At 42.6% G+C, this 23,192-nt stretch overlaps 1 protein-coding gene across 1 annotated transcript in view; it reads left to right on the top strand.

Annotated features, from left to right (window-relative positions):
* nbas (NBAS subunit of NRZ tethering complex) overlaps window positions 1–23,192 on the top strand; it is a 109,865-nt gene that overhangs the window by 51,456 nt on the left and 35,217 nt on the right. Inside the window, exons 39-46 of the mRNA XM_068753604.1 lie at window positions 543–666; window positions 4,829–4,905; window positions 5,998–6,135; window positions 11,891–12,114; window positions 12,289–12,399; window positions 17,093–17,343; window positions 20,414–20,754; window positions 22,283–22,510. Of these exons, the coding sequence (XP_068609705.1) occupies window positions 543–666; window positions 4,829–4,905; window positions 5,998–6,135; window positions 11,891–12,114; window positions 12,289–12,399; window positions 17,093–17,343; window positions 20,414–20,754; window positions 22,283–22,510 (1,494 nt within the window). The remainder of the gene's footprint in view (window positions 1–542; window positions 667–4,828; window positions 4,906–5,997; window positions 6,136–11,890; window positions 12,115–12,288; window positions 12,400–17,092; window positions 17,344–20,413; window positions 20,755–22,282; window positions 22,511–23,192) is intronic.

Below are 23,192 nucleotides of genomic sequence, written 5' to 3'. Positions count from 1 at the left end.
TGCAAATCCCTTCTTCTGCTCCATCTCCAGTGTTCATCCATCTTCCGTCATCCATCTACCAATAATGGCTCCCCACGTCCATCTGTCTAAGAGTTGACATCAATGAGATGGGTTTTACCTTAACAGTTTCAATGGAGGAAGTGGGACGGAGCTGATTGAGAGAGAGAAAGAGAGAGAGAGAGAAAGAGAAATATGACTAAAAGACGACTGTCACAGGGGAGGTGGATATGGACAGGAGGGGACCCTCTTGCGTGGTGACGGCACTGAGGCCAGGGAGAGTGCAAATTTCATTGTTCACTTCTCAGACACTTGAGAAATCACTTGGCGCCCAACAAACGCATAGATGAATTATCAGAAGTCTGCATGTTAAAGGGATTTCTCGAGGTTCATCTGTCTGCTTCATCTCACCATCTGTTTCCCTGGGATCTGGACAAACAGTCGTTGCGTTGTCTTTCTCCGATCCCTTCTGTTAGACCTTCCATCAGCACAACAGACGCACGTTATTAGGCATTCATCACCCCACTGTCCTGTCTTTCTTTTAGAGTCAAGATGTGTATTCATCTTCAAAAGACGTTCCTCAGGAAACATTTGCTGAGGTTCTTCTCAGAACTGGCAAACTGGCGGAGGCTAGAACCGAAGGACGAACGCCGTTTCCAGCCACAGAGGGTGAGCACTGCAGAAAGAGCTTGTGCATTACATTCATTTAGATGACTATTATCTAACCTGCCTTTTTTTTTTTTTAATGGCTTAATGAATTAAGTTTTGTGAATTGCATTGATTTTATTGTGGATTAGACTGCATGAGTGTAGAAGTCCTTGACATTGAGGAAAACATGCTTTTAGTTAACAAAACCTGCAGGTTTAACAAAAGCGTTTGTTCAGCTCCAGTGCCAGAAGGGAAATCGAGGTTCATTCATTCAAATTAAGCATTCGGGGACTACATCTAAACTAATTTATAATGAATTATGCCTTTTTTTTCAAATTGGAAATTGCAAAAATGAAAGGAAGGAAGAAAATGCATTTCCCAAGCTTTTTATTTGTTAATGTTCCGTTCGCGTGTGTGTATAGAATGAAAACTATCCTCTTCTGTCATCATCCATCTCACAACAGAGCTGGGGATGGATGGCTGGCTGGGGGCAGCATGGGACAAATACCCTGGTATTGATTGGTTAATGTGTGCTCACACATCGCCCTGCAACAGTAAATAATGGCGGCGATGCCAGAGAGATAACATGAAGTGAAAACATCAAGGCCGCGCTGCATTATGGATCGCAGCGACTCGCCAAAATCGATGCCACTTTAAAAATAAAAGCAAACGTGTGTGTGTGTGTGTGTGTGTGTGTGTGTATTTGAGTACTAATAAATGCACACATAAGGATGCAAGGCACGCACTGTATGGCCATGACATGCCTATGAAGGCGCACACACACATTCCTCGTGCACATCCCACCAAATCCAAACGCTTCCTGTTGCCGTTGTTCAAATGAACATCTCTTAAAAGTCACCTTCCCTTCGGCGCTGCCGTGGAGTGCGACGTGTTGAGCAAGAGAAAACGCGGGCTTGACAGCATCTCGTCTGATAACAACCTTCAATTAATGACTCCCCTACCGGCCCGTAACGCACGACGTCCACAAAAACAGACCGGGAGACGGCCTTTAAGAAAATAAATGTATTGATTCTTTATTTTTACCTAGCCCAGATAAGGTGAAGGTAATTAATGATAGCGCAAGTAGAAAATGACTCGATGGGATTGAGCTGAGTAAGGTGGTGGGGTGAAGACACACAAACACACGTACGCACACGCCGCTGCGTAAACACACGAAGCACAGATTGCCTCTGATGACCGCATGTTGGACCAGGCTATAATCAGTTGTTTTTCACACTGTGTGCACGGGAGAGAGAGAGAGAGAGAGAGAGTAATAAGTCACTGTCTCACCATCCTGCTAACAGTTTGCTCTGTTTAGCTGACACAGGGATCAGGAGTGTGTAGACACACATGCACATGTTCATGCACACACTCTCAGAAAACGCACTTAGTCTCACGCTGTGCCTCTTTATCACTCTCACTCTCTTGCTCTCTCACACACACACACACACACACACAAGCAGAAATTATCGATGCTTTTAAGTCAGTATTATCTGTGCTGTGTGTGTGTGTGTGTGTGTGTGTGTGTTTACCCCTCCGGTAATTCCCGTCCCGATGGTATCAGTGACTTAAGGGAGGCATGTAATTGGCTCATTCTGAGGTGTAGCTCACTGGGACCTGAGGGCGAAACGGAGAAAAGGAGGAGGGCGGGCCCCTTTGCTTTAAAGAGCTCTGTGTAATGGTACATCTCTTCATCCCTGTTCACACTAGATCTATGGCTACACATTTCCAATACTGGCCTGTGTCTCCACATATGCAAATGACCCTGCCCTCCTGTCTCTCTCGCCGTGTCCGTGCTCTACTTCTCTCCGTCTGTTCCATTTTGTCTCAGGCTCTTATCACCAACACAGACTTGACTTCGTTCTTTGGGTCTGAGCCTACAAAGTGATTCCGTCTGCCTCTGCTTTTGCCTTTTCTCTCTCCCAACTGTGTCCTCGGAGTGAGTGGAAGACAGAGTGTGGAAGACAGAGTGCGCTTAACTGGGGGAGCTTTGACAGTTTTACACTATTCAGTGTCCACTGGGTGAATATGAATGGTTTTAATGGTGTGTGTGTGCGTATGCATGCGTGTTGAAGTCTTAAGACCAGAACCTTTATTAAATACATCCCTTTTCTGAAATTTGTGTCTGGACTCCGTGTCCCATCTGCCTCAGGGAGACAGAAAACATGGAACATGTTCCAATTCCGTGTTACATGCTGAATAAAAGCACATTACAAGTATACACCAATCAGCCGCAACGTTAGGACCACTGACAGCTGAAGTAAAGCACACTGATGGCCTTTATTGTGGCACCTTTTAGCAGCAAGAAGGCAGTGCGATGCTTTGGAAAATGTTCTCCTGGGGAACCTTTGGATGTTACTTTGTCAAGCATCACCTACCCAGGCATTGTTGCAGACCAAAAGTATACCCTTTCATGGAAATTCCCTGATGGCAGTGTGGGCTCTTTCAGGATGATGTGCCCTGCCCTAGAGCAAACATGGTTCAAGCTTGCTCTGAGAAACTCAACAATGAGCCTCCAGAGTCCCTGATCGAGCGTCTGTGGGACAAACGGGTCTGATTCATGGAGGCTCGCCTCCGTAACTCACAGGATTTAAAGGATTTGCTGCAAACATCTTGGTGCCACAGACCACAACACGCCTTCAGGGGTCGAGTGGAGATAATGCCTTGATGGGTCAGTAAAACGAGGATCTGCACATTAGGGAGGTGATCATAAGGTTATGACACGGCTTAAAGAGACGTTTGGATGATTGTTGAAGCAGTTTTGCGCAGTCTTTCTGAGATTTTACACTCAGAAACACACAGAAATCCCCCCCCCCCCCCCCCCCAGTGGCACCATTTTTGTGGGCAGAATAGAAAAAGTCAAAATTGGCTACTTTTGCTCTGATATGCATTTAGGGCGGTTGTTTCAGTTCAGCTAATGACTCATATTTAATATTTAAAATGGGCCCAATCGGAGGCGTTTTACGATATTAGTGCTGCGGTATGGGTGTTGTGTTGTTTCCAGCTTTTGGAGTCCCGTTTTGTGACAATTCTCTTGTTGATTTTCGGTGGGAAATAAACTGGGAATTAATCAGAATGAATTCACGTTCATAAGCCTGGAAAATATGACATGACCTTTACATAATATGTTTCTGTGGAGATTCAGTTAAGTTAAGTACTTTAACTATGTATGTACATGAAATAGGTGGGAACTCGTATGTCATGGAGATAAATCTGTTGAATGCTATTTTCCGAGTGATTGATCCGTTGAATTGTTTCTTAGTACATTTTTGACCCAATAAATTGATTAAGATGTAAATCAGTGTTTTCCTTAGTCCAATATTCAGTTATGAAAAAACTCAAATAAACTGGTAGATATTTACTTTAAATAATTGTTGTCTTATTTTGAGAAATATTTGTTCAATCTTACTTTTAGACAATCGACTAAGCAAACGCCTGAACTTCCAGAGCTTGATGTGGTTTAAATCCACAGATCTGTAAAGCATTGCTTGACGTTGTTTTCTGAAACGGTTGTTACCTCTTTCAAAGCAACCTTCATGGTTAAGAAATATACACCGCTAGCATTATTTATGCTACATTATGGAATTGGGAGACGGCAATAGATTGCCCAAGGAACCCTATAGTTGGGAAATGCTTTTCATAGTCAGCCAAAATCAGCAGCTCAAACTCACAAGTCTAAACCAATTAAACACAGATCACTTTGGATTCCTTTCATCAAACTCCTGTCGGTCTTGTCTTGTCAGGATTCATAAGCTAATTTGGCGTTCAGGGGATTCAACTTTGAAGTGCACTTACATGAAGTTTGGACTCGTCTGGAGAGCACTTATTAGAAGTGGGAATGTACTTAACTTTTTTGAATAATGAATGCTCACTTTGCAAGAATCCAATACGAGCGTGCAAATGCATTCTCCGAAAACAAACACAATGTATGCAAACACACAGACATACAATAGCCCAGTGGGAAGATAAACATTATCCCTCAATTTCAGGGGTTTATGCTGGTATATATTTCTCTGATTGATCTTCCACTTTTTTCCCCCTCATCTTCCTCTAATTTGTACAATCCCTCCATCCTGTCTGGGGTGTATTCTGAAAAGGGAGGGGTAGATTGTTAATCTATAGCACTTTAGTAAAACTCTTTTCTTCCTCCTCCTTTCTCTCCCCTTCCCTCCACCATCTCCAGTTTTGCTGCAGCTGGCCGATGATGCTTTTCCCAGGGACGTGATGCTGGCTCTGTCCTATTTACTGGCCCTGCCTCAGGTGGGTGGATGCACAGGAGCACACACACACGCACACACACACACACACACACACACACACAGGTTTAGTTCAGGCACATTCAGTATTATTAGCATCTGTAGTGAATCCTGAGTGAACCCATGTCCCTGAGTGATCTTTTTAGGTTCTAGATAAGCAGCTGTTCTTTGCAGTTTGCATCATCGATTGGTCAGATCACTGAAAAGGTGCTGAATGGCATGCAACAGATGCATCACATCAACGTCCACATTCAACAAACTGACGCATGTTCATATCCAGCTCACAAAATGTGAGTGTTTGTCTTTTCTCTACCATTGCAAAGAAACGCTGGACCGCACGGTGGTGCAGTGGTAAGCGCTGTTGCCTCACAGCAAGAAGGTCACAGGTTCAAGTCCAACTTCTCCTTTCTGTGAAGAGTTTGCATGTTCTCGACGTTCTTCTCTGCGTGGGTTCTCTCCGGGTTTTCCGGCTTCCTCCCACCCAAACATGCAATTTAGGTGGATCGGTTATGCTAAATTGTCTGTAGGTGTGTGTGTGTGGCCCTGGGATGAACTGGCGCCTTGTCCAGGGTGTACCCCACCTCTCACCTGCAGACTGCTGGGATAGACTCCAGTAGAATCTGCGAACCGGATTAAGCGGTCAGGAAAATGAATGAATGCAAAGAAACGCACATGTAAGACTCTGGTAGCGTCGGCCCTTCAAGCGGAGGAAGATCGATACCTCATGAGTTCTAGTATTTGTCGTATCCACAATGACACGGGTGAATTACTGGAGTGAATGTCACACGCACATTACATTTCGAGCTAGTTCACCCCACTTGACTTTGACTCTGATCTTACTGAATAACACTGCTTATGAGTTCTACATGGGTTGACGCAATTCACAGTTCTGCCTGAGGGTTCGGTCTATTGAACATTGAACTTGGATTATTATTTCCAGAATGATTCACTCGACTATTGCAAGGTCGTGAGAGATTGTTTTTTATTCCAGCGGACCAGATGTCGCAGTAAACAGAGTGGAGTTTCCTGTTGCATTTTAATTTAAGCTGTTCTCTAATATCAACTGACTGCATCTTCTCCATCCGTGTTTTTCCAGGTACTGGATGCCAACAAATGCTTTGAAAAGCAGCGTCACTCAGCCTTATCGCTCCAGCTGGCTGCTTACTACTACTCCCTGCAGATCTGCTCCCTCCTCAAACCCTGCTTCAGCGACAAGAGCCACACTCTCTACCAGGTTAGCACTGGATGCCAGTGGTGGGTGGGTGCATGGTGGAGTGGCTGGTCTGCGGAGGGGGGGGAGGTTTCTCGATTTGGGGATTTGACCCAGACACTGTGTTCAATACACAGATACACAGATTAAGAAAACATCCAGTAAGAGTCTGACAGCACTCTTGTTTTTCCTTCCGGTCTGTGCTATATAGTGCATCCACTAATGTCAATGTTAGATTTAGCACTTTGCATCCCAGCCCCCAACACCAGGTGAGGCTCACGGAGGATCATTCTGCAGTGACTTCATTGTTTCGCTGCTGCGGTAAGGTTGAAAAAAAAAAAAAAAGAATTTGTCGTACAGTGTGGAACGATGCCACATAGCCGTGCACGCACACACACACGTTCTTATCACTTTTATAAGCTTTTTTTTGTGTGAAATGTTCTAACCAAAGAACAGAATGTTCTTTTATGGCTGCATTATTTCTTCAAATGGAAAAATTCCTCTTTTGTTGTCAGTGCTCAGTGCTTTTTTTGTGGGGGGGGGGGGGGGGGGGGTGCATTTTGGCTAAAAGTGACTGAGGAGAAAAGTGGGATTGTGGCAATAAGGCTGTGGAGGCAGGGTCATCAGCAGATGATGGCGTGAATAAGAGAAGAAATGGCTCTGACCTTTTCTTTGAGTGGGCAGCGGCTCTCATGGGTTTTAGCGAGGTGGAAGGAGAGGTAAAATGTCAAAATAAAAGAATGGAAGAGACAAAAGAGGCTGCCAAAGAGAGTGGATAAGTGTGTCCCGGTTCAGATTCAAGGGCAGGTCTGTGCACAAACACGCACACACACACACACACACTCCCACTCACACAAACACACCAACAAGTTGCACCGAACAGATGGATGCGCATCCCCGCACTCCGGCACACATCCTCCCTGCATCCTAATGGTGGTAATCATTCCCCCGTCTCCTGCCGCAAGTGAAGTTCAAGTCCATTAACTTAAAATATATACAGCTCTTCTCCTCTGCACTACTTTTCAGGGGGGGGGATTGCCTTCATGTTTAGCTAATTTCTTCTTTTGATCTCTCGTGTCTTTTGAGTTTTGCCTTTACTGCTTTCTACCAGAGTGCCTGCTAGGTATCATGCGGTTTCAGGTCTTACAAATTTTGCCCATTTCTCCATTTTTTTAATATATTTTTTTCAGAAACATGTTACATACACAAGCACGTGGCGTTATAGTTGTTTTAATTTGTGTAAGTGTTTGTAGCATTGTTTGCAGGCCAATGTGCATTGGAGTGTCGTGTCTGTTTTTTTGTGTGACTGTGTGTGTGTGTGTGTGTGTCACTCAATCGGCCTTCCAGTGTTTCACAATCTCCTTTTGAAGAGCAGTAAGGTCTCTCAGTAATGCACTCTCACTATTGCCTAAATTCATGAGCAAGCAATAAGACGCCACACACATTCGAGCCACGGTCAAGTCATTCAGTTGCAAATAGAAACACAACTCTCCAATGGTTTATTCAGGACATTGACTCAAATTCTTCGCTTCACACTAATAATTCATACAGAATAAGTTCTCTATGAAGCCACTCATCTCTTTCAATGCCTTAAAGTATTCTTTAGCTGCTCCTATATTTCAGGATTGTTTCATTTCATTCATAAAAGTTGCTTTATTTGACAAAAATATGCAGATTAGAAAGCGGCTCCGTGAAGGGGAGATTTGCTTCTTTCACCCTCCTGCTGTGCTGCAACAATAAAGCGCTGGTAGAAAACCCGCAGCATAGCCCGGGGACAGATCCAGGTTCTGAAAGTGGTTCTTTGGTCGATGACATTTGGTGCACAAGTACCTGTTTTTTGGTTTTATTACCTCCACCAGTCAGAGTTGTGGGATATAATGTGATCGGTGCCTCTTGTTTATGAGTTGGGAGGGTAAGATGTGGTTAGGGTTTGCAGATTTCACTTGTTTGGTCCGACCCAAGAGTTTGGATGAGCTTTCACACCTGCACAAACGAAGCAGACCGTCCGAGGAAACAAACTCTGGTCCGTTTTTAAAATGGACGTAACAGCTCTGGCGTGAAAGCGATTTCAGTCTTTGGTGATCTATTGATTGGTATCTGGTGCTTTGGGCCTCTTATGTTGTTTCCAATGTGGATTTCATTGGTCCACCAGCCAGTTGGAATTGGTGCTGCTGCTGCTTTGATGTCTCCTCATCTCACATGCACTTCCAGTTTTGCTCAGTCTCAGTTTGAACCCCTGATCTGACAACGGTCTATCCTGAGAACCAAAATAATGGAAACCAATTCATCATAAATAAAAACATTCCTTTCAGTCAAAGTTCTGCCATTCTTTGCCAACAACCTCTAGAGACCCTAAACTCTTAAATACAGCATTAAAAAAAGAAAAGAAATCAATCCCATTTAATGACTGAATGAAAATTGTGTCCTGAGGTGCAACGCTTGATTTCCAATACGTGATTTTTGTAACACTGTTAATCGAGTGATTTCTGAAACTGCCGCATTTTTTAAATATCGCCTTGTATTACTGCAGACAACATTCAGCTGTCTGCCTCTGGAGGATTATTTTGCCCTCTATTGACTTTCAGAGTCTTTAACTGTTACTTCCCCATCTGATTACGCCTTCCAAGCTTGACAGAGCAGCAGCATGCTCAATGACAGGGAGGCTGGGTTTCCGTTGTTCCCCATGGAGTAATGAAGCGACTTCCACTTGCTACTTTACCGACTACAGGTTTGTTTACAGAATAGCAGCACAATTGTTCTGCTGGTTGTTTTCACGTCATACTGCTTGTCTATTTACCTGTACTTGTCATTTTGTAAAAAATGTGAGCGATTCCTTGATTGTGTGTGAGAAGTCTTGCATCACATAATTATGGCTGTTAGCCGATTTTCAGTCACTTCAGTTTTGCAGAAACCATTTGTCTTCATTTCTATTCTCTCACCAAGTACTACTCACGATAAATACGCAATTGTATATATAGGTTGTCTTATGGGCCATCTAGGAAAAAAAAAAACAATTTAGCCCTTTTAAACATCTAAATTGAAGCAGTTAAGTTTATGATAAAATCCCACAAATCTTGCTTCTTAAAGGTCCATATTGTGATGCAGGCAGCGAGTAGGAAAGAATTCCATCTCGGCTATAAAAAAAAACTAAATTTTACCTGGAAGAAAATTTAATTGTGTTTTTTTCAGGCAATAAAGTTTACCAGAGCAGTCAGTAGACAAACGCTCTATAATAGTCTGGAGACCACTTCATAAAGCAGAACTTTACTTACATCTGTACCAGACATGTTGAGATGATTGATTGGAATGAAGAATTACATGAAAAACAACAGACTTCACAGGATTGATTTTTCTTGGTGTACTTGTACAAGTTAGATTGTGTGATATATATATACACACACACACACACACACACACACATTGTGCCCTTGGACATCATTCTTTAGCTGTCCAGATTCTACCCATGGGGGCTCTGTAGACCAGACGAGCTGCAGAAAGGACACTGTTAGGTTAATATGCACTCTTATTGTACTGCCTCCTCTGACAGTGAACATTGACACCATGTTGTCTCTAAGCCATTGATTAGATGCTTTGTTTTACTGTGAAAGTCGACTGTTGATACTTTTGCTGGGCTCTTTGCAGTCTTCTTGGGAGTCTTGTATTCGCTTTCGTATTCCCTTCACAATGTATTACGACCCAGGCTGCAGCCGAGCTGCGTGTGGAATGATTTTTTCCTTTCAGAGATGTGCCCAGCTTCCCCCCCCCATGCATTCCTCCTAATTATGTGCCCATACTGTGTGTATGCTTGTAGAATTATTGCTAATGAGAGTGCAGGCTGTATAGCTAAATGTTAGGCATGACATAAACACAACTCATTAAGATCATTAGCTCTCTTGCGCCCTAGCTTATTCTCTAGAGAAGGAAGACACATTCGTTTTTCAATTTTCTCATTTCTGCAGTACAAAGAAAGAGTAAAAAAAAAAAACTAGATTAGCATGGATGTGATTAGGATATGTACTGTATTTATGTAAAGGATTAAATATTGCCAGTCACCACATGCAAAAGACTCTGGGTTAAAGAGAAAAAAATAATACTGTATGCTAATATAGTGAGATGCATTTCATTATTCATTATATAAAACCCGACAAATAATTACTATCATAATATTTTATTTCACTTAACTGGATCGCTGGAAAAAAGGTGAAGGAGATTTGTGTAGCTTGGACCGAAACATGAAAAATTAAGACTGAAAATGAGAGCGAGATTTGAGATGGAGGCAGGCTTGCATCCTCTGAAGCAGCATAACAGGAGGGAGGGGAATGTTGAGAAAGGAGCCTCTGGCAGTGGTAGAATATCTAAAGGGGGGGGGGGGGGGGGGGGGGGCACAGTTAGCGAGAGCCGACCCCCCCCCCCCCCAGCTGTGTAACATCACACGCTACCTTATGCAATTATATTTCACTTACAAGTTGTGCATTCAGCCCTTTCAAGGCAGAATAAAAGTGGCTTTTTGGATTACTTTGAAATAAGCAATGAAATGACATGGAGACAAAGAATGATGAGTGTTTCCTTTGTCTAATTTGACAAATTGAGTTTGCAAAGAATGTTCATTTAAAAAAAAAAAAAAAAAAAAAAAAAGGATTGTGGAGTTTTTCTGTTACCGAGAGATGAGTGATGCATGAAAACGAGTGTTTGTAGAGATAAGGGAGGATGTAATAGCCTGATAGCCACAAAGACAAAGTGATTAAAGTGCATGATTAACTGGGAAAGGATCTAAACAGTATTTCATCATGAAAAGCCTTATTTAAATCAACTTTTCAACCATTAGACTCTCTCTCTCTCTCTTTATCTCGCTCTCCCAGCCAACGTTTTCCATTACATGTAATTAATATTTGTCTAAAAATGATCTCCTAAGTGATGCCAGCATAAACAAATAAAAATAATTACTCTTATTTTTTTCAGTTCCATCTTATTTCCTCCCTTCTCTGACTTCCGATCTCTACTCTCCTAATATTTTTTTTACCTTTCTTCATCTCCTCCTCACCCTCCCTGCTGCCCTGATTTTGAACTGTGAATCTGCCACCATGACTGTTGCTCAGTTTAAATTAGAGGATAAACACACACACACACACACACACACATGCCGGCAGCAGGGAAAGACGCACACTTCTGTTTTCAAGCTCACATGATCCCCTGCAGCCATAATTACTTTATGCAAAATAACCTCAACAAATAAACCATCTTATTCTGCTCAGTGACGGCTCATAAAATGGCAAAAAACTAAGTTCAGGAGCTCATTTCATTGGAAAAGATGTGATGAGAGAGATATCACATGCACCGACTGTTACCGATGCAGAAAAAACATATTCAAAAAGTGTGATTCAACTGCTCAGTTCTCCATGGGCCTAAATCACTATTGCAAATATAAGGGGCATGTGTCTATATTTAGTTGGGTTGTAGGAAGAAAGCTCCATATTAGGTTGTCTACTTGAGCTCAGGGGCAGCAGTTGATCTCTGTCCTGAAGGAAAATAAAATAAGGAAAGGTCTGTAAAGTTAATCTGCTTCCACTTTTTCTGATACGTCTCATAAAAAGAAGCAAATACTTAAATTATGTGGTCTCCAAAGGGGATCACTGTGTTTACAATACACACGTGAAATCCGTCACCGGTGTCCTCTTTGCTTACTTGGTTTTCTGAATCTGTTTTAAATGTATGATTCTCAGGATTACCAATCTGATGCTGTTTGCACACAACCATCAGAATTATATTCCCCTTTTCACAGGCTGACCCGAAGGCGCTGGTTCGGTTGGTCACGCAGCACGTGGCGGCGTATTCCGATTGGCCAGAGGAGCTGCAGAAGTTGATAAACCAGCTGCATGTGTACAACGAACGCCTGACAGACTTCACCCAGGCTCAGGTGCTGCAGGGGCTGGGCCGGGGAGTGGATGTCTGTCGCTTCAGCTCAGACTCAGACTACAAGAAGGAAACCATCCTCGGCCTCACGGAGTACGTGTGTGTGTGTGTGTGTGTGTTAGTTTGCATGTTTGGAGGGGATTTAGTCATAGGCGATCAATGTGTTGAATGCATGTGAACATTATTTGAGACTTTGAGTTGGAGTTGTCCTTTTTAAAGTGTTTATAACAACATGTGTATACTACTCGTGTCTTCCCGTGTGTTTAGGACGCTGGATGACGGAGTGTACGGGATCGCTCTCTCTCTGGCCAAGCGCTACAGCGTTCCTCTGTGGGAGGTCTACATGACTCACCTGGAGTTCCTCTTTACAGATAGCGGGTAAATGCGTGCGCACACACACACACACCTTCACTAGGCGTGTTTCACTCATTCTAAACATTTGTTAAAATGTTTTTTTTAATGCACATAGCATACTTAAAGCACACCAGAGTAAATGCAACATGTTGTGATTGGTTATTTTTTCCATTTTAGTGAGAGGGAGAATGTCAGTCCGTCTTTTTTCAGGTTTTATTTTCCCTGTGATTTCCCAGCTGCAGACTCGAGTAACCCCGCGCCTTTCCTTGTTTTAATAGAATGCTTTTTCAGCAGTTGAGATGTGTGCTAGTGTGTGTGCGCGTGTGTGTGTGTGTGTGCGGCTGTGATAAATATCCCCTTGTCGCATTTTGATATAAGGAAATGGTATATGGACTCCACTTAACGATAAATTACAGCCTCTGTGCCGTTCAAACCGACCACAGCTGCTGTGTGTGCACATTTCTACCAAAAATCTGTAGATCATGACAAATGTGCGAAGAATATTCGCACCATACTCTCGACTGGAAGCATCTGCAATATGTGTATCGATTTAATGGGTGGATGGACACAAGGGCAGGTGGGGGGAGAAATGTAAAAGATAAGACTCACATGCAGAAGAGTGGGTGCTTGATAGAATTTAAACTTCCTGATTGGTAAATGCATAATTTAATGGTTTAATGCATAAAGAGAGCAATAACAAGTATTCCTAATGCATTATATTTGTTTTACATTCATTTGGCAGACACAAGCACCTTGCAGTAAATCGGTTGAAAGTCATTAAAAGCTAAAAGTTAACCCCTGATCAATGAACGTGGCTTGAAGGGAGGAAACAGCTGGGTGCCATGTAGTGGAAGGAGAAGGGAGGGAGCGGTGGGCTGTCTCTCCTCCTGATGTTACCCAAGAGGCAGAGTTACAGCCAGCCAGCTTGATGTCTGAGCTTTCACAACAAATAACCGTAGATTAGCCAATGTCAGCGAAAACACCTGCACAGAAAGCATAAAATAAACTGAATTCTCTTCTCAGGACTTTTACTCAGTGAAAAAAAGCTGCTGATGGATACACATTTGAATTTAGCTGTAGATTTTTAAAATAGTGGACAAAGATGATACTATTGCAGAACGAAAAACCCTGTTCCATTTATTTGTAGCATTTAACAATACTATTGTAATGGGTTTGGTGTTAAGTGGGGTCACATGTTAATGCGTGTGATTGTGAAAGTTCTGAAACGTTAGAAATCTGCAGCTTTCTCAAATCAGCCTTAAAATGTAATGAAGTTCAAAAGTTCCGAGTGAAAAATGCATAAATGTATTTCAGGCCAAATGAATAGAAAATGCTACTGATCATCGATTGCTGACGCTTTCGTTCCACTGCGTGGTCCAGCTCAACTCGACTCTTTATCGGTGCCAGGTAAGGCTTATAGGTCGAGAAACACCCACATTGTCCATGGAGGGGACAGTAGGACGGGCCAGATAGGTGGAGGTGGAGGAAGAGGAGATGGATGATGAAGCCGGTGTCCTTGTAACAATCCTATGAACACTTTAGAAGAATCAAAGCACTGTTAAACACCACCGGCTGCTCTCTCTATGTGTTGGTGTTTGTAGATCGATGCACTCAGGGAATCTTCAGGGACATTAATGTCAGCCAGTCTAATTAAAAAAAAATTAAACTGCTCTTAAGACCTTTAAACAACTTAAAGGTCATGGGTGCACCACTCAGAGATTATCTATGAATTCAGTTCCAACATTTGTCAGGGTTTTTTTATATATAAATCTGAACCCCCACCTTACCCGTCAAGATTTATTTCTGCGTATTTTGCTAACTTTTATTTAAATACATGATGCCTGGGGTAGAAGCTTGAATCCCCTGCCTTACATAACCCCTGCATCTACATTTATTCAGCAGCACAGAATAAATATTAACATATATTGCTTCTTGAGGAACAGCTTTACAAAATAATGCCCCCTCCTCCACTTTACTGTTTTCCTGTTTTATTTATTGAATGCTTTATTCTTTTCTTCATGCTGCGCGTTCTGTCGTTTGATTGGTCTTTATCAGAAGTGACTGCTTTTCCACATCAGGTAATTTATTTGCTTTGGCATGTGAAGGAGATGGAATGGGCTGCTTTGCCGTCAGCTGGCTGCAAATGCTATTTGATTATTATTTTTATTCTTTTACATATTACATGTTCTCATAACAAATATTTCGCTCTGTTTAAATGACTACAAGTGCATTTCTGGTTTGTGTGGATTTGAGTGTGCTTAGTTCTGTCAGCAACCTTTCTCGCCTGGAATTAAAAAAAAATCAGCAGGGGGGGGGGGGGGGGCTCATGCTGTGGACACACGCAGGTTGGTGCAAGTGCATTGCTGCTGTTGAATTTTTATATCGGGTTTATTGACTTGCTGTTCAAATACTTTCTGCAAGGTTGGAGCCAGGAACATGTCTGTACGCCTGGTTCTCAAGAGTCATGAGAGAGAATCAAGGATTTTGGGATGTTGGATGAAAAATACAACTGAATGACATTTCATGACATTATTTTCGACTGAATAGGAACCGAGGCTACATGAGATTGGATATACATGACATGTGGGCAATGAATCGGGTGTCATCAGCTCCAACACTTTAGCCTCGCTCTAATTTATTAACATACGCTTGGTACACATACACATCAGCAGCCTTTGTTGGGATCACTATGTTTTCAGGTGCATAAGGGATTATTTTACCCCAGCCTTGTAAATGCCCCCTTGGAGTCATGTATAAACTGATTACATTTTGGATGTCAAAGTTCGAGGCTTCATATGCTATTCATGACAACATTTCACAAAGATATGTAGTAGGATATAGAATAATTTAGTGCTGACATTTTATGGCCAGAATGTCAAAGGTGGGATTTAGACATCAGGGTAGCATGTACATTTTAGATCCGTGTGTTGAATTCTGGCAGAATAAGGTGTTGAGTTCTGGCAGAATAACACACCCATTGCATCTTAATTCAAGAATATTAAACAGTGTTTTGTTTTGCTTTTGGACAAAAAAAACAATGTGATAATGTAAGATGAGGACGACGGGTGGGCTGAGAGAGGAAAGGAAAAGGAGAAGCACTTCCTGGGGAGAAAATCTGCCCCTGGAGTGAAGAACATGTGATAAGTAATGAGGAGCTGCTAATATTGCAGAAACATGCAAGCCATGATGCCAAAAGCTGGAGAGAGAGATTATTGGACACGTCTCATAGCCTCAGCAAAGAGATGCAGTAAACACCTTAGTGGGAAGAGGAAAAAAATAAAAAAATGACAGTTGACACACAAGCTTGTGTGTGTTTCCCCAAGGAAAACACCCCTCAACAGAAAATTGAAACGGAAGCCAGGAAAACGTGAGGCTCACTGCTGTTTGAGCTCCTGTTGTGAGGATGATTAGTGTTTTTTACACTATTGAACTTTTTTGTGCGCTGCCTCCACACGGCCACTCCCGTCTAAAAAAGAAGATTTTTTTCATTATAGAAAGTCTCCCAACAAGCTACGATGAAATGCCAGAAGGAAACTTCGTCCTCTTTGATGTTTCCTTCTAACAGATAAGCAGCTTCGCTGTCACACTTACAAACACTCTGACAGCCCCAGATTGCTCAGCGTCCCTCTGTGTCTACTGACGACTAGCTTTCCTTTTCCTTTGCCATTCCCAGTCTTTGTATCTTTTCTTGTTTAACCTTTGTTTGCCATTCTCTTGCGGATTTCTTTTTTCCCCTTATCGATCTTCCTTTCTGTGATGTTCTGCTCATGTTCTTTTCACTTGTCCTCTCATTCCTTGGACCACCTCCTGCTGTTCGTTTTCAGTTTTGTGGTAAATATTTCTTTTTTTTTTCTAGAAGCAAGCAGCACGCTGCAGTTGCCACGTGCATCTTGAACAAATCGATGAATAGGTTTCCACACTGATTTGCCCATCCCTGTGAATTTCCACATCGTATTCAGTCTTTTTTTTTCTGAGCAGAGTCCCCCTGTCTTCCTTTTATAACCATTCATCCCCATTTAAGCCTGTTTTTATGTACTCGCTGTGCAAAACCTCAACATTTTCAGTACTTATCTATGAAAACCTCACATTTCTGCGGAAGGACTGCAACTTTGTTGATAACCCTGTAGATCTGTGTGCCACCTTTGCACTGCTGTGCTGCCTTGTGCTAGTTGTCCTGCTGCTTTTGTTGTTGTTGATGAGGCGCAGAAGGCACAGTTCAACTTCATTCCAGAGTCATTCTGTGCCATTCAGTTCACGGGAAAGACCCTTCACCCACCTTGCCTCCAGTGTCACACCACCGGTGTGACAGTGAATGCAAATATATGTTTTGGTGGTGGCCACAGAAGCCTTTGGCACAGAGAGAAATCCACGTCTCCGTCCTTCTGCCTGGAAACAGACTGTGACTGAGTGACTGAAAAATGGATTCACCTTTTTCCACAAATCCTTTCCTTTTTATTCAGTGCCTGTTACTTTTTGTGTGTAACTGCAGCAAATTGTGGTTTCTGACTCCAGAAACTTACCGTGAAGTGTTTCACATCCTGTCAACTAATGGATCAGTAGAAGAAGACACATCTCACGCAACAGACGCTCTACAGCAACTAAAGTGACTGGATTGTGTAACAAATGCTTCAGAGATTGCTACTTTAATGTGGAATTTAAAGATCTGGTCAGTTACTCACTCTCAACATTTATTTATTCTCCTCTTCCCATCATCCAGTCTCTCCACCAAGGATATTGAATCCCGCAGCGAATCCCTCGGTCTGTTCAACACGTTGAAAGGCGACCCTGAAGCCTTTTACAACCACATGACCAAGTACGTGCTGCCGACTGTGGAGGGAAGCGACCAGAGCCGTTTGCTCTATTACTACACCTTGCTGGACGCCGCAGGCTGCGAGCCTTACGTCGCCACCACCATCAAGCCAGAGTCCCATATCAAACTGCTCAAGAAACTTCGCGCTGTGGCCAATGGTAAGACGGCTTCTTTTCTTCTTCTGTCTTTGCAATGCTGCGTAGATGCTTGCGTATCGTCTATTCAAGATGAATCTTGAATAGACGATACATCATTGATGTTACTATTTCCTTACGGCGAACTGACTGCCATCGTTTCTACAGGGACAGAATCAATAAAGAGTCATTTACAATCGGTGCAGGCTGTTTCCGCTTGTCAGCTCTTGGTGGAAAATCAAGCCTCGGCGTCTAATTTCAAGATGTCAAGGCCACTTAGGAAGAGTTGGACAGAATCTTTATTTACATGATGACACAGGTAGATAATGAAATTCCTTCTCAAGGGTAGATGCACAATGTAGAGACTTAAAAAAAAAAAAAATAATGCAGCAGCTGCATCCCAGATCCCTTTATTTATCTGTGCCAGATGACACATCCATGATTCCATATCTACACTTCAAATGCACACATATTGTCTTACCGGGACTTCATCTTGTCTCTTAATCTTTTTCACATCTACCTCTTTCATGTCTCGCAGTAATTCCAACACTGAAAAGTGAGAGGATTGAAAGTTAAACTGCTTGCCATATTTTCACGTCAACAGCAGGTGAATTAATGCGCCTTCGTATTTGTCGTCAAGCTGTCCAACACGCCAAGTTCGTGAGCAAGTGACACAATGGCACCGGGATTCTGTTTGCACTCAGATCGCTGTGCCAGCGCCCTCTCCAAGGGCATCATGTCCAACTTGTTACGTGTCATTGGTTCACTGGTCCGGCTGCAGCACTTAAACTTTACAGCTGGAGGTGGTGTCATTTCACGATGAAGTTCAGTAAAGGTCAGCCCAAGGTGTCAGCTGTATTTTCACACCTCGCTTCCTCCCTCTGTTCCTGTTCAGTGGCATGTTTCTGTTTAACACACATACACACACAAAAGCAGACTCAAACTTTTGAGCTGTAGGACATCAAGACTTGGATGGATTTCTAGATAAATGAGCAAAAATCCTATTTTACTTTAAACTCACATTTGTCACAAAACCAGGTTTTGCACTTTTGTCTGGCAGCCGTCACTCCTCCCCCCCCCCCCCCAAATAAAAACTCTTGCCTTTCAAATGAGGCCTGATTTAGACAATTAAGCTTTGTTAATTTAGCGAAAACACTTTGTAGCTAACTTAATTGAGAATGTTTTAAAGGGGACATATTATGAAAAACTCAATTTTCCCAGTTTCTACACTATTATGGTGATTTTGGGTCCTTATCAACCACAAAACAGCTAAATAAACCATCCAGACAATCCTTTGTAGTTCGCATAGGTCTGTAATCACCTCCGTATTAATCATCTATTAATAATCTATTACCTTTTCTGCTTTGGCAAGCCAAAGGTCGTGACATTCAAAGGGCGTATCAAAAGTTGGGGGAAAAGTAAACCAGAAAAATAAGAAACAAAAAGAGAATGACACTGACAAATTATTTCACTGTTTCCTGATTAGATTAAATTCACATAAAAATCTATTTTATGTGAAAATGTGGAGGAACAATGAAGAGTCTGAAGGCAGATGTCTTTTCTTCCATCAAGTTATATTACATTTTACTTTATTTTATATTACTCATCTTCACTAGATCTGGTGTGTTATCTTTAAGATTAGGCAAAGAGCATTGCACTCATTTTATTGGCCGCTAATTTATTTCAGCAGATTTAATTAATGCTCCTCTGCTGGACTTTGGCTGTGGGACATTAGCCCTCTATAGCCTTCGAGCAACACTTTTCAACTAAGTCACATGTGCACACATAAAAAAACACACACTCAGAGACCCAATCAAAAAGACAGGTGGTGTGTGTCCAACATTCATCACGATTTCAGACACCGTACAAAGTGACTGTCTGAGTGGGCTCTTCTGAGGGGAGGAGATGAGATGCTGCTTGGGTGTGAATAGAAAGGGCTGCATAACGGAGACAGGGTTAGAGTTCGTGTGTAAGTGCATGCAACTCTAATGTGTGGTTTAAATATCCATCTGAATATATCGTGCGTGTGTGTGTGTGTTTGTGTGCAGTTATGGTTTTGAATGTGTATGTTTGAGAAATTCCGAGCAGCGTTGATTGAACCGTACCAACAGGAAGACCAGCGTTAAATATTTACAGCCCAGACAGGCGACGCTTTTGCCACACTAATGTGTCTGTCTGCACTGGAGACCAAGACACACCGTCTTTGTCCGATACACACTAATGTACACAATCATGAGCATGCATGAACTCTCTCCATCCACCTCTCTCTTTTCATTTTGATCTGCTCTTCTCTCATGTAATGGTATATATTGCGTGACCTCTGCATATCCTACAAACGCTGTATGGTTCACACACTTTATGTATGAATGCATAATTATAGTATGCAATAAATGCATGCATTCAGCACCAAAACATTTTAATGCGCTGCTTTTGATGTTGTTTTTGCTCCCATTTTCCACAAGTTGAAGTTAATGACCCAAGGATTTCACATAAAAATACTTTATCTCACATATCTGGGTTTATAGATGTGCTCTTTATGGTGACAAGTGCCCTCAAGACGATACTGATTCACTCTGGTGTTCCAATACTTAAAACATATATCACCAGTGTAACCACAAAGACCATCACTGAAGCAAACAAACTTCAGTAGTTGCTTTGCTTGTTTGTTTGCAAACAAACGACTGCAGCATCACATTTGCATTGGCTCATTCTTGCCATATTACTACTTGCTAGATGCTAGAGGATGTGAGCGTTCGCTCAGGCAAGCTGACAAACTGGATTCATGTGAAGACCCCAGAGAGGATGCAGGTCACTCTTCCTTGAGCTGTTTCCTGGTTTTATGCAAGATATGGTTTGGTTGTACAAGCCAGTTGTGTGTAGGTGTGTGTGTGTGTGTGTGTGTGTGTGTCGTGGACTGGCGCGGTTTGACATGATGGGAAGCAGATCAGATAAATTTCCAAATTTTCAGAAGCAACAACATCAATGGCTAGTGGGAGAAAAATGAATAAATCTTAGCCACAAGGATAAAAGTGTTTGAAGTGTGTTTCATGGTCACCATGTTTCTGAACAATGAGCAACATCATCTTGACCGCAGGTTTGAACTACCGGAAACTGACCGATGAATCGCTGGATCCACTGGCCGCTCTGCAACCGGTTCTAACCAGCCAGAATGTACTGTCCATATCCAAGCTCGCTAATCTGCTGCCTGTCCCTGGTGGAGGAGGCGCCAGAGTGTCCCCGAGTTCAGTCCATGCTGTGTGGCTTCAGAAGCTGTTTTGGAAAGGAGACCCCCAGTTGCTGAAGAGACCCCCGCAGAGCGATCAGGACTACCTCCATGCATATGACACCTGTGCCAAGTATTTCGACAGGCTGGTCCCTTTTGATGCTGTCAGCTTCCTGGACAGCGTCACCTTTTCACCCGATGCAGCCCAACATGTAAGTTTGACTTTGTCGCTGGTGTTTTTATGAAATCAGGACATATATTTTAATCATGCAAATTTTATGTTTTGCGAGAGAGAAAATGGTGCAGAAAATAAAATGGTCACAGTTTAACAGAGGCTCACTTTTCATTACCAGCTCTGGCAGCAGCTGGTGGGAGTTTAGCAGACAGGCAACTTGTTGTCGCAGAATGTACTGAAGTTTGATGAAGCCAGTCGCCAGACTCCCAGTGTTAAAAAGGATTGTTAGGATCTCTCATGATTCCTGAATCTCCTTTTCAGTGCCTGACGTTAGAACGTTTAGACCGTTAAGGACCCTTCATAATGTCAAATGTGTTATTATCTTTACAAGCACAATCGTTTGCCTCAACCCACATTTTAGACATGAATTATAAAATAAATTCTGAAATTGCACAAGAAATGTCAGCTGTAAATTACAGCCCTTTGGAAAGTTGTCCTGCAGAGGACCGAAAGTGCTCCAGTGAATTTGATCAATACGAGTCCACTGTTTTGTCCACTCATGCTGGCACACTGCCACCTCCTCTCTCTCTCTCGCTCGACACCTCCCAATTTTGTCTTATGAGCCCTCTCTTTCACGTTGACACCGCAAACGCTAATTGATCCCTGTCTTCTGCCGAGCCAATTAAGCAGGCCGTTTCCCATCTTTATATTTTAACATGCAGATTGCCCCTTAGAAGCCTGCTATCACGCTCATCCTCCCTCTTCCTTCTCCTTCTTTAGCCTTTTTTTTTTAATCCAAAATGAAAATATCAACTTTTCTCACAGTCCATCTGACCTTTTACAACTCCATGGCCCCTCACAATAGATTTTATCCATTTCCCAGACTGCTAAGCGTCCTCTCAGACGGCTTACCCCCTACTGGACACATCTTTTGAGGGGAAACTGAGACTGTTGGCATTTCCCCCTCTCTGAAGTATTGATCTTAGATATTATCTTTAGTGGAAGCATCCTCCCTTGCTTAATCTGTTGCCTGTTTTCAGACCTTGCCCTTTGGTGAATGTGTACGTCTGACTGGATAACCCACAATATACGCACTCATCCACAAATGCATAGACATTCTTAACCTTTAAACAAAAATGTAGCTTGAAGGAAGGCCCTTTTTTCATATATATCAACCTGTCTCAGTGGAGAGAAGTGCTGAACTGCTGATCGCTGAAAATGTGAAGCTGGATGATTTATAAGAGTGAAACCTTCTGCAGCCAGCTGCTGTCTCTTCGCCTTATGAATGTTCAGCCTACTCTCACTGGTCTGAATCGATTACACCAAGCTTCCAGCTATGATCTCTTCCTGACACACAAACACACATTGACTCGTGTCACAGGCACTATTCCAGTTCCTGATTGTGTTTTTGTGCAGGTAGATGGGTCTGCACAGTACGTTTTAACTCTGAAACTTGGGAGCATAGTAAATGCGGCTTTGTTTTTCTTTGTTGAATGTGTTTTTACTTTCTGTTCCTTCCTTCGCACCTCCATCACTTCACTCGGTTTCCTCTGTCCCATCGCCAGCTGACCATTCAGACAAGGTCAGAGGTGATAAAACGAGCCACCAAAGCCCTTCGCCAACGGGGAGAGAAGAGCAGCAGGAAGAAAGGAGGCGATGACGGCGGGGAGCAGGAAAGGATGGACCCAGCCGGGACGACTTTTGATGAGGCTATAGCACACCTGCAGCAATCACAGGCCCACCTGGACACCCTGAGCCATGCTTTCGTTATGTCACTGAAAGACAGCCAACAGGTAATGCCCCATCTGCCTGACACACGAGAAGGGGAAGGTCTTTTTCTTTGAGATGTTGCAGTATATTGGTGATTAAAATCGCACATTTCCATGGAAATAGAGGGTGTGATTATATATACAGTTTAATGGATTTGTGCAGGCAACCGAAACAAAACAAAACAAAAAAAGTGGCACAAAGATATTCCAAATGAAAGGCTTGAAAAGAAAAGTAGAGTAAGAGTAGGTTGTCGTTCATCTTCAGACTCTTTCACAAAAGGCTTAGGTTCATCAGCTTCAAATTTCGTGTTCAGAGTATTAAGCTACAGACCAATATACAAAAAAAACACTCCACATGCATAATGATTAGAAGCTGCGGTATGAATATATTTATGTCTTTGCTGTTTCAGGGATAAATTTAGTGGACATAGTTGTAAATATAGAGATGCTTTGATTAAGCTCGTCTTTCACAACGTTTATGACAGACGAGGAAACACACTTGATCGCTCGGCTCCTGCTCCCTTGCCAGTTGAAGGGGTCACCTTTGTTTGGACATGCGTACATGTCTGCTTCCCCATGTGTATCTGTTGCATGAGTCTATATGCTGGTTCTGCCTGACTAAGCACCGCTCAGCCTCACCGAGAACAGTAAAGGTTATATGAGCGTAAAGATATGAGCCCTGTCACATGACCATATATACAGTATG

Source organism: Brachionichthys hirsutus, chromosome 20, assembly GCF_040956055.1.
Source record: "Brachionichthys hirsutus isolate HB-005 chromosome 20, CSIRO-AGI_Bhir_v1, whole genome shotgun sequence".
NCBI classification, from domain to species: Eukaryota; Metazoa; Chordata; class Actinopteri; order Lophiiformes; family Brachionichthyidae; genus Brachionichthys; species Brachionichthys hirsutus.
This window is presented reverse-complemented; position numbering and strand designations above follow the sequence as displayed.